The 11,669-nt window shown below is 51.3% G+C and overlaps 1 protein-coding gene across 1 annotated transcript; it reads right to left on the bottom strand.

The window, feature by feature from the left end:
* Nucleotides 1-3,752: 3,752 nt before the first annotated feature.
* POU4F3 (POU class 4 homeobox 3) lies at nt 3,753-9,771 on the bottom strand. Its single transcript, XM_021939835.2, has one exon. It carries the CDS (start codon nt 9,127-9,129, stop codon nt 8,359-8,361), a length of 771 nt encoding a protein of 256 aa, XP_021795527.1. The 5' UTR covers nt 9,130-9,771; the 3' UTR covers nt 3,753-8,358.
* Between the last annotated feature and the right edge of the window lie 1,898 nt (nt 9,772-11,669).

Genomic DNA, 11,669 nt, shown 5'->3' with positions numbered 1-11,669 from the left:
CTCGGCTCCCTCCCACGTGGGTGCTCAGCTGGAGTTTCTGCAGTCTGGAGTCTGGTGCTCAATCCTTATCCTTGGTGAATTATTTGTTTTTTTCTTTTTATTTTTTGAGACGGAATCTTGCCCTGTCACCTGGACTGGAGTGCAGTGGCGCATTCTTGGCTCACTGCAACCTCCACCTCCCAGGTTCAAGCGATTCTCCTGCCTCAGCCTCCTGAGTAGCTGGGATCACAGGTGCCTGCCAGCATACCTGGCTAAGTTTTTTTGTAATTTTAGTAGAGACAGGGTTTCACCATCTTGGCCAGGCTGGTCTCGAACTCCTGACCTCGTGATCCACCTGCCTCAGCCTCCCAAAGTGCTGGGATTAGAGGCATAAGCCACTGCGCCCAGCCACCTAGGTGAATTATTAAGTGATGTCATAAGTGTTTTCCCCAGTTCCGTCATAGCTGTGTACACCAAAGAAAAATTCCTCTTACTAGAGAAGCGGCCTTACTTGGAGGAGATGAAGGAGCAAAGAGATTTTTAAGGAAATTTAGTAAAATTAAGTACCATATGCACTGAAGCATCCAGTAGATACAGGTACCTCCATTATAGATATAGTGTCTAATTGCATAGCAATAACAGATAGGCTGCTTTAAATTATATTCAGAAGGAGGTGGGATAGAACTCAAATCAACATATAAACCCTCTTTAGCTTTATGAGTAGGCAGTTTTTATACATTATGATGTCTGTACCTCCAAATTAATTGTTGGTTAAAAAAAAAATCAGAATTTTGCCAGGCATAGTGGCTCCCTGCACTTTGGGAGGCTGAGGCAGGTGGATCACCTGAGATCAGGAGTTCGAGACTAGCCTGGCCAACATAATGACACCCCATTTTTACTAAAAATACAAAAAATTAGCCAGGTGTGATGTAATCCCAGCTATTCAGGAGGCTGAGGCAGGAGAATCACTTGAACCTGAGAGGCGGAGGTTGCAGTGAGCCAAGATCACACCACTGTACTCTAGCCTGGGCAACAAGAGCAAAGTGCTGTCTCAAAAAAGAGAAAAAAAGAAAAAAAAAAATTAGAAGTTTCAATTGCCCACTCAATTCATTATTTTAATTATTGATTTTATATAAAACTTCCTATGATCCTTGGTGTGGAAAGAATATTCAAGATTATTGTATCTCTAATTTTCTGATATCATAGCAAGAAGTTAAAACACAATGACTAAGAATGACAAATCAAGAAATGTCAGCCAATAAAATATCTCTGGAGTATGCATAAGAAACTGACAATGTTGTTTACCTTCAACAAAGAGAACTGAGTGACTTGGGTCAAGGAAGAAGAAAGACTTTTCATGGCAAATCTTTTAGTTCTTTTGAATTTGAATCATGTGTTATTTCATTAAAGTATTAACAAACAAACCTTGAATTTTGAGAAAAGAAATAGTGCCAAAGATATATTATTTAGACATGCAATTAACTACCAGAAGAAGCAACTAAAAATGGTTGAGGGTGGGGGTTGGTCAAATTGCCCTCCTGTATTATTCCATTTTTAAATGACATGCATAAATTAATTTGACCATACATAAAATGCATTTATAAAAAACAGAAAAGAAAATCACCTCTAACCAACTGGTTTTACAGGTAAAGAAACTGAGGCTCCAAGGTGGGGAGATACTATCAAGGTGGCAGAGTTTAGATGCACACACTTGGTTATGTCTCAGCCCAGAGCTTTCCTTAACATGGTCAGGGACTTTTTGAGTGGCTGGTGTGTAAATGCCTTCTAATTATTATTATTAGATGATTATTATTAGATTAAGACATTTTAAGGATATTTGAATAAAATTGACCTCTCCTTATTTTGATCCTCCGTGCTAATAATTGTACCCTTTTTTTATTTATTCAATTACAAGCAAATTGACAGGAGACATTTATATGAGGCAGCTTAAACCCCAGCTAATGGAGTGCCTAATGACTAATTGATCAGATCCCAACCCAGAGAGCAGCCCTGAGTGGCCTAAAGGAATTTATGCAATTAGTTTAGGTTTGGTAGAAATTGAGTGCATATGAAAGTAAGCTTTTTATGGTCTTGATTTATGAGGGCTGGACATTAACTATATCTGCCAAGAGGTGAGCAGCCCAGCAAAGCCTCAGGCGTTGGGGGGCTCTGTCACAGGCAGGGATGTTGGGATTTGGAGCGGTGCTGATGTCTGTTTTGGGAGGGAGCGGGAAGGAAAGTGGGGAAAAGAAAGATGGTGAAATTAGAGATGGGATTCCGCCAGAGACCTCAACGAAATTATGGTGGTGCCTCCCACCCATGTAATTCAAAGTAAAAACAATATTAAATGCTAAATATCTATAAAGAAGTCCAACAAAAGTCTGACTTTTCTCAGGATGAACACTTGAATTTGTGTGTGTGTGTAATCCTAAAAATCAAAGTCTTTTAAATATTAAATTACATATACAGTCTATAAAAAGAGAGCGAGCGCAGTTTCTGTCCCAGTTTGCCTCCAGTGGCAGGCAAGGCTGCGCAGGGCTGAATTGAGGGAGGGGGCAGAAATCTGACGGTTTATAGAGAAAAGTATAAGCAACGGGTGAGGAGGATCCAGAGCCGCGCGGACCCGGCAATCGCCCCTCCCGCGGTCCAGGGGACTCCTCAGGCCGGGACGCCGCCGAGGGGAAGCCCCCATCCGGAGGCGCCGGGAGGAGCCGGAGAACCCTGACCCAGCCCGGGGAGCCCGGGGAGCCCTGGGAGTCGCGCTGGTGCGGAAGCGCCGTCCGGGGACCAAGGGAAACCTGACTTGATCGGAAAAGAGCGATCGAAGGGGAGACTAATTTGCCCTCCGGAGTCCTCGCTGGCTCCGTCTGTCTGCCGGGGCGGGGTTACCGCGGGGGCTCCTGACGCTCAGCGGAAGAGAGGAAAGGGGAGAAGGCGACTCTGCCCGCGCCCGGGGACGCGGGCCCCCTCGGCACCTGGGGGTCAGCGTTTCACGCCTGCGAGGCTGGAGGGAAGCTAAGAGGGGCTGAGTGAGAGACACGCGAACAGACGCACGCGGACAGGGCGGGACACGCGAGAGGCGCGCGGGACACAAAGGCGTGGAGGCTCCGAAGCCCGGCGAGGACAGCGGGCGTTCTCGGCTCCCACCACCTCCTCTGCTCGCGCTGCCTAATCTGGTGCCAAATCGGACTCACCTGCTTCTCCTTCACCCCGAGGCGGTCCGCTTCCTCACCCCAGCCGGAGGTGATCTCACTTGAGAACGGAAGAAGCAAAGACACCGGGTTTTTGCCAGGTCTCTCCACTAAATGGCTGTGTTCACGACTTGTCCTGGCCAAGTTACATAAACTCTCTGTGCCTCTATGTTCTCATCTGCAAAATGGGATTAAAAATTGTACCTACTCATATGGTGTTGTTCAGGAACTAACAAATGAATGCGCTAAAGCGCTTGGAACAGTACCTCGCACAGGGGAATCCCGCCATACGTTTTGGATATCATTACTAGTCATTTATCCAGCAAACATTTGTGGAGCGCGGCCCTGCGTTGGGTTCAGGGAGGCAGGGGTGGATTGGGTAGGTGCTATCAGGCAGTCTTAAAGTCTAGGAAAGAAATAAAACGGGTGGTGTGATAGGGTGATTGGAGAAGAGCTGTTTTAGGTAAAAGGAGCCAGCTAAGTCCGTCCCGCTCTCTAGGCCTCACTGCCTTCTTCGATTAAAAAAAAAAAAAAAAAAAAGACGGCTCTTAGGCGTTCTGCCCTCCGGCTCAAACACTCTGGCGCCGGGGCCAAAAAGTGGGAACAGGGCGGGGAAGGGATGTTCGCTGGGAAAGAGGAGGAGTCCAAGAGCCCTGCTTCTCCTTCGCCCTCTGGCGCCCCGCCCCTCCTCGCGAGGAAGCGCCGCGCGAAGTCTGGAGAGGCTGGATGGTGCCCGGGATTCCACCAAGGAGGAAGTTCTGGGCTCCAGGAGCCGCTGACCGGGGTCAAGCTTCTCAGGGAGCTGTGTATTCGCACCAGGCACTCCCAGGGAGCGAATACTTCGTCCCTTGCGTAGCTGGGACGCAAAGTGTGCAAAGCGGTTTCTTTTAAGCTTCTGTCTTGCCCCTGACAACCATGCCGAGAGCTGACAGGCACTGCTACCCTGACCAGACTGTGGCTCACAGAGGGAAAATGTTGATTCCACTTGACTCCAAGCCCTGAACTTGCCCCACAACGCTGCCTTCACTTTTCTGAGTGTGAAAAATGTTTTAAAGCGACGAAATACGTGTCAGACCTGGCCTTACGTGATCTCATTTAATCATCAGAGCAATTCTGAGTCTTTTTTCCAGTTTTTCCAGTTTTACAGATGAGGACACCGAGGGTCAGAGCAGTAAGGTCACTTACTCAAGTAAGAGATGGAGCAGTTATTCCGCCCCAGGTCTGTCCACTCCAGAGCCGGAGCTGTTTCCATCTAGGAAGAAAGTAAAAGAACTGGAACTCAAACGTCAGGCACACTGGGCCAGGCAGAGTCACTCCCTGGTCCCCGCTCCCTGACTCTTCCCCTAGGTTCCAAGGGCCATGTCACAGAGCAACATCTGTGTACCCATAATCACCAAAGGGTGAAGCACAGTGTCTTCTATTTAAACAAGAAGGACACTGGCTACCTTTAAATAAAAGCCTGTGATGCAGACCACCACCTTGCTCCTGATCCCCATTCCCAGGAAGACTTGCCTATCCCTGATGGCTCTGTTCCTCCCTACAAACCCTTGAATCCAGAGAGGATTCGGCTGGAAGGGGTGCTTTCATTTTACAAAACAAAAGCCTAATTCATTCATTCAACAGACATCTGGTGTCTGCCACTCTAGGCCAGACCTTGAGCAGAGTGCTAGACATGAAGTAGTGAACAAAACTGAGACTACTTAGGCACATAGAGAGGAAGTCGCTGGCCAGAGATAACACAGTTCAGGAACCCAGGACTCCTGCCACCAAGTTCTGCCTGCCAGGGCTTTAGCCACGCTGGAATGTGTATACCTAGCTCATTCTAGATGAAGCCCCTGTTCCAGCCAGGCAATTCTCAAAGTCCCACCCTCCGGAGGCCTGATGAAGGTTTCTATGCAAACACCCCCAAATACTGACTTCATTTTCTTTTGGTACAAGTTAAAGACTCAGCTGAGTCTTGGACCGTGCGTGTTGCAAGATGACAGAATTAGGAAAGTGAAAACCTGCTCCAGGTGATCTTAGGAGACACCCTCAATTACTCTTCAAAATAAATTTGGGGAAGTTTTACAGCTGGCAGCAGAGGCTTAGAGAAGGCGATATGACTTGCCCAAGGTCACACGATTCGGACGCATACTAGGCTTGTGTAAACTCCAAACCTGCTAGTACCACCTCCCCTCCCCCCAGAGGTCTGTGCCTCCGCTGGACGAGTGGCAGAGGCGACTGCACAATCCTGGGGAAACCACATCTCCGGTTGCTTCCTGAGCAAGCCGAAGAGCGAGGCGACGGCGCCGGTCCGGCGCACTCAGGAGGAGGGAAAGGGTGTAGCGCTTCGCTGACCTGGCTGCAGCTCCGGCCTGCAGGTAAGAGCTGGTCAAAATTCTCCCGGGCGCCAGGGTCTCCGGCGCCTGCAGAAGACTAGGCGCAGAGGCACTGCTCGGAGACAGGACCTAGTGCGACTGGACGGTCTTGGAGCAGACCTTGCGCTCAGGAAACAGCTCCTCTTATCCCCGCCATAAAAGTCTCCCAAACTTTTGCTGTTGTCAATTAAATAAAAAAAAATTTAAAAAACTAAATAACGGCAGAGAACTTTTCGAAAAGAGGATGGAGGCAGATTTCCGTTTCTCTCCCGAGCCCGAAAATGCGAAGGCTCTTCTTACCTGCAGGAAACCTTGCAGCCCGCAAAAGCGCGTCCTTCTGGAGCGCTTCGCTTCGGTGCGGGACGCTCACGGTCGTCTCCTCTGCAGCCCAGCTGGGCTCCGGCCCTGTGTTTTATACCACTATAGGCAATTAATATTGCATCAGCCGTATTTTAAATTTTCAAAACCCACAATATAATGTAATGGCATAAGGGCATTTATTATTAAAGGACACCCGATGGAGAGGGAGGTGGAGGAATCGCTGGGGCTGTTGTGCAAGGCGGAGGTGAGGGGCTGAGGCCCAGAGAGCTGGGGGAGATCCACAAGTTTGCTTATGTGGTAGGGGGTGTCGCACTGCGCGGAGGGCAAACCCACTCTGCTCCGAATTTCGGGTCTTGGTTTGATGCCCCGGAACTCTTTGAGGACGAAGCAGGGAAATGTGCAGATGACTCCTGGACTTGGAGCTTTAAATTTTAAATCAGGAAGGCGTTTCTACGACTTCCAAATAAAAAAGAGGGAGCGGAAAGAGAACAGGGAGCTGGCATCTATGGAGCACCTATTATGTACAGGGCACTACGCTAGGCGCTTTGCAGCAGATATAGCAGTATCCCCACAAAGAAGCCGAGGTGGACCACAGAGTGAGTAACAACCTGGATGAGAATTTCAGATGAATTTGAAATTCCGAGGGGGCCCCACTAGAATGTCACAGCGAATACTTTTCTCCCTCTTTGCCTCTATTATCTCACCTCCTCTCAAGCTCTTTGAATCTTTTAAAATAATTTGTTGCCTACTAAGCCCAAGCACTAGTAGAAGTCTTAAATGAACAATCTTACCTAGTTCTGACAATAACCTTGTGAAATAAGCATTGGTCTCTTCATTCTGCAGACAAGCAATCTTGTTGGAGAAGGTTTAGAGAAATTAAGAAATTAGCCTCAGGATGATTCTGCCAGTGAGTGGAGGCATTGGAAACTCGAATCCCCATTAGTCTGGCTTTAAAGTTTACTAGCTAAGTCAAGTTGAGCAGAGTCTCATAGATTTGCAGGCAGGGAAGCATGGAAGGAAGTACCTTGAAACCTCAAGTTCAGACACAAGCCTCAGGGTCTCCCACGAGGAGATCCAAGTGAGTCTGCCATGGAAGAGGAGTGGGGAGAGGGGATGGCTGGGGGCTGGTCAGCAGAAACTGACAGCCCGGTCCTTTGGGGTTCTCCCTTTTACATCCTTTCCAAAGCTAGTACCCCTTAGCCTCTGAGAAAAAATAAAACCACTTTGATTCGGGTTGAAAAATAAAGCATTTATTTTAGATGTTAATTCAAGGAGTAAAGAGAGAAGAAAACTTAATATTTTATTTGCACCTATTCAGAGAAAGAAACCAAAGGTCACACAGCAACACGCAAACTACATGAAGCAACGAAAAAAAATAAAATTGGGCTAGAGGGGCTAGGGTGAGAAGGGTTCAGGCCGCTGGTCCCACTTCTCTTCCCTTACAAAACTATAAGTGAACTTCCACCGAAAGATACCCACATAAAGGGAATGGAAAGAAGCATAGTTAAATAAATAATAGGAATTAACGATGTTAACAACAACAGTAATAAAAAAGCGCAACGAGGTTAGACGTGTTGAAAGGACTTGCATATAATGCAGAGAAGTTACAGTCACTTTCCAGCAGCTGACTCCACGCTGAGCTGGCAATCTGGCAAGAACAGCTAGCTGGGGTCAGAGAGTCCTCAGCCGGCATGAACACTACCAACTCCCGCTATCCAGTAAGCAGTAATTACCCCTCAACACCAGTAGGTAGTGAAAGATGGTTGGAGCTGGAGCTGGCAGCTGCTTACAAACAGCCAAGCGATCCCAGAATTTTCAGTCGCCAGACTGGACCCACCTCTTCTGGAGTCGTACTCACCACGAAAAATAGCAACTTGGAGCCCGCAACTCCCTGCATACTTTCCCTGAACCTAATCTTCATGCTACCTTATGAGAATTTACGGCAAAACAAAGGATAAGATGAATAGAATTTAGGCAAGGACGGGAGTATAAGGCTATCCTTTGGAAACATACATGTACTTTATATACTCTAATAAATCTCCAGTGCATGTTTGTGCCCCCCTTAGATATCCTAGACTTTGTGTTATTATGGATCACTTCCTTTTTATCCCTTCACCCCTTGCCTAATCGCGCTTAACAAAGTGGCGTTTTCACCCTAGCTTCGGGCGGTTGGGCCAATTCACTGTCTTCTGTTTTGGTGCTCCTGCTCTGAGGTCGTGCGGCCCCGTGCGCGAGGGCAAATTTCAGCACCACGGACAGCACAAGTACCCTCAGGCCCGCCCTTCTGGAATATTTTCCCAGCGCCAAAACTTTTTTTGGTGGGAATAGAAAGGAAAGAGAAAGAGAAGGCCGGAGGCAACCAAGCGGGACAAAGGGAGAAAGTCTGTGGCTTGGGAGGAGAGAACCTAACCTGCCTGGGAAACGCCTTGGAGTTCCCAATAACCATCCCCCCAACCCCGGAGGGATGAGCACTAGGCTCTCCCAGCTCCCGACGCTGCGCCCTGCCGCAGTCAGTGGACAGCCGAATACTTCATTCGTTTCTGTTTCTGTCTCTGGTTGCAGAACCAGACTCTCACCACGTTCTTTTTAAGGTCCAGTTTCTCAGCGATGGCCGCAATCTTCTCAGATGAAGGACGTGGCTGGATAGCGAAATAGGCCTCGAGTGAACGCTTCTCCGGCGCCGCGATGGACGTGCGTTTGCGCTTCCGTTCGCTGCCGTTGAAGAGCTCTGGCTTGCTGTTCTTCTCTCGGTAGGCGGCCTCGGCCTCCTCCAGCCAGGCCTGGAGCACCGGCTTGAGCGCGATCATGTTGTTGTGCGAGAGAGTGAGAGACTCGAACCTGCAGATGGTGCTTTGGCTCAGCGAGCCCACACCGGGGATCTTGAGATTAGCCAGAGCCGCGCCCACGTCCGCCTGGGTCACCCCCAGCTTGATGCGACGCTGCTTGAAGCGCTCGGCGAAGGCTTCCAGCTCGCGCGGGTCTGACTCCACGTCACTGAGGCATGCGGGCATGGCGCTGTGAGGCGCCACGGTGTGCGGGTGACTCATGCCCATGGCCTGGTGCAGGTGGCCCATGGCGCCCAGGTGGTGTGGATGGATCTGTGCGGGCATCACCGAGTGTTCCGGAGCGCCCAGGCCGCTCACACTCAGCGTGGGCGAGATGTGCTCCAGCAGGTCGCCTTCGAGGCCCTGGTGCACTGCGTGGTGCGGGTGAGAGGTGAGCGCGGCTGGGTGGGAGATGGGCACGGTGGACGAAGTGGACGTGCAGGGCACGCTGCTCATGGTATGGTAGGTGGCGTCGGGCTTGAACGGATGGTTCTTGCCGTGGGAGACGATATCCACCGCCGCCAGAGCTTCGGCGCGTGCCAGCAGGCTCTCATCAAAGCTTCCAAATATATTACCCTGCAGCTGCAAGCGAGAAGGCGCACAGCACGGTCAGTAGGGAATACTGTCAACACAGGATTAAAACACATTTTCAAGCAACCGAGATGCCTCTCCTCAAAGCCCAGGTCATAAAAATTAATACGGAGGCAGCAGCTCTGCTGGAACAGACGTGTGGATCAGAGACATGAATGAGAGAGAGAGCGCGCCGGGAGAGAAAGCGGGGGAGACAAGGAGAGGGGTTCAGACAGCGGCGATTGTTCTGGGCGACATGAAAAAAACATGAAGCTAGTGCCTGTCAAAAAATGTGCCTTAGAGCGGTAATTATGCTCCACTACGTACCTGCGGGGCTGGGAGACAGACTCGGCGCATGGCCTCGGAGCCGGAGTGCAGGCTGGAGAATTTGGGTTCTTGCAGCACCGGGTGCATGCCGAAAGGCTGCTTGGAGTTCATGGCCATCATCTTCGCGCTCCTGGCAGGGTGGCAGCGGGGGACATGGAATCAGGCTTGTCTAGCTCGCTTGCCGCGCTCCAAGTGAGCGCTGCTCAGCGCCCGCGCTCCCCTCGCCCTCTCGCTCGCTGCCTCCCCTCTCCCCCACCTGCTTCTTCACTCATCTTACAAGCAGCCTGCCAGGAAGGGCCCGGGCGCGCGCAGGCGTGCTCACGCGCCCGGGACTCGCAGGGGCGGCCCGGGAGGTGAGGCGAGACAGCAGCCAGCGGCGCGCCTTTCTACGCCCGCGGCGGCCACCCCCTCCACAGCCTTTATACCCGGGCCAGGCCTGGCCTCTCCCAGTCCGCCCCGCCCCGCGTGGCTCCAACCCGCCCGACCTTTCGGATTCTTTCTTCTTCGTGGACTTCCCTCCCCCCATGTCACCCCAAAAGTCCCAATCCTCTCGGTCCTGTCCCAGCTCGAACTGCCAGGATAAAAGGACAGCCCTGGGCTGAGCTGGGGCAGGAAGTTGACCCTACTCCAACTTCCCCTCCCCACCACACACACACACACACACACACACACACTCCGTCGGCCTGGCTGCCGCCAAACTGCCCATTTCCAGGGCGCTCCTGGCCTCACGCCCAAGCGGTCCACCAGAGTCCGGTCCCGTGGCGCAGCGAGGAGGCGCCTCCAAGCGCCCAGACGGGCCCGGGGGAGGGGGAGGGGCTGCCAGAATGAGCCCCAGGTGACCCCTGCCCCCACTCCTCCAACCGCGCTCTGAGGTAGAGGTAGGGGCAGTAAGGTAGGGGCCTTCTCTGTCCAGGAGTGGCTTCCTCCCCACGCTTGCCTTTCTTGCTTTCATTTGAGGGAGGCAACTTGGCCCACTCTCTCTTTTTCCAGCCCTTATGGAGTATTTTTTGAATAGTGACAGTTTAGGATGGCCCTCCAGGCCTGGGAGTCCTTCAGTGCACTTTTGCTGGGCAGCCAGAACTTGCAAGCCCATTCCTCGTGACAACAGTTACCGTTTGAGAGTTCCTAATATGCGCTAGACAATTTAGAGTTTGCCCATGGGATTCGCATACCCACTGTATGGAGTAGGTGATGTTAGCCCGTTTTACAGACGAGGAAATCAAGGGTCAGAGGGGTTAATGATTAGCCCATTCACTCACTCACCCAGTTATCTATCCATCTTACAAATATTTACTGACGGCCTACTGCGTGCCAGGCGCCTTAGCCTCTCGGTCTTCCTTCCCGAAGTTTCGGAACTTGAGGGCTCTCGAAGTTAGTACTGCCCGCCTCCACCTCCCTTAGCCTCTTTTTCTCTCTACTTCCCTCTTCTTTCCTCTCCTTTCCCCCGCACTAGTAAACATCGTGAATAATGGATGGGGAATCCTGGACCGCGGCTACGCTGCACTCGGGTTCGGAGAGAACCCCTCCGCGTGCAGCTGTAACCCCTTGCCAAGGCCACTGCGTCCGCTGGGAGAGCGATCTTCGGGGCTTAGAGACCTCACCGTGCCTGCTATTATGCAGGGTATGTGCGTGCCGGCTTTCCCAGAATCTGAAAGAGGTCGGGTGGGGTGATGGAGGGGACCACCCCTTAGCCCAAGAGGAGGCCCTGACAGATCCGGGCTCCCTCTTCCCCTCGGCGCCCTCCAATCGCTTTTCTCCCCATACGAGCCAGCCCCCTCCGCTGGTTCCCGCTCTGCGATGGTGGGAAAAAGACTCAGCCCAGGTGCCTAGAGCCAAGCGCAGCCCTTTCGCTAAAGCCCTTTGAGCCTCGGTTTCGGCGACTCTTAAATGGGAATTGCACTATCGTCCGCCTCCTTGGGTTCTGGTGAAAATGTTCAGAGTTAGGGTAAAAAGAAAAGCATTGAGCCACGAAATCGGTGCTCAGTCAACTTCCTCACAACCTGATGCCATAGGGCTCAGGCCCTGACCTCAGATTCAAAATGCGCCTCTGCCTCTTTCTGGCTGAGACCACGACATATTCTCAACTTCTCTGTAGTGCG

The sequence above is a fragment of the Papio anubis genome, chromosome 5 (assembly GCF_008728515.1).
Source record: "Papio anubis isolate 15944 chromosome 5, Panubis1.0, whole genome shotgun sequence".
Classification (NCBI taxonomy): Eukaryota; Metazoa; Chordata; class Mammalia; order Primates; family Cercopithecidae; genus Papio; species Papio anubis.
This window is presented reverse-complemented; position numbering and strand designations above follow the sequence as displayed.

What these genes read in the sequence shown, in the direction of transcription:
- POU4F3 (XM_021939835.2), bottom strand. Translation starts at nt 9,129, where the DNA reads ATGAGCAGCGTGCCCTGCACGTCCACTTCGTCCACCGTGCCCATCTCC.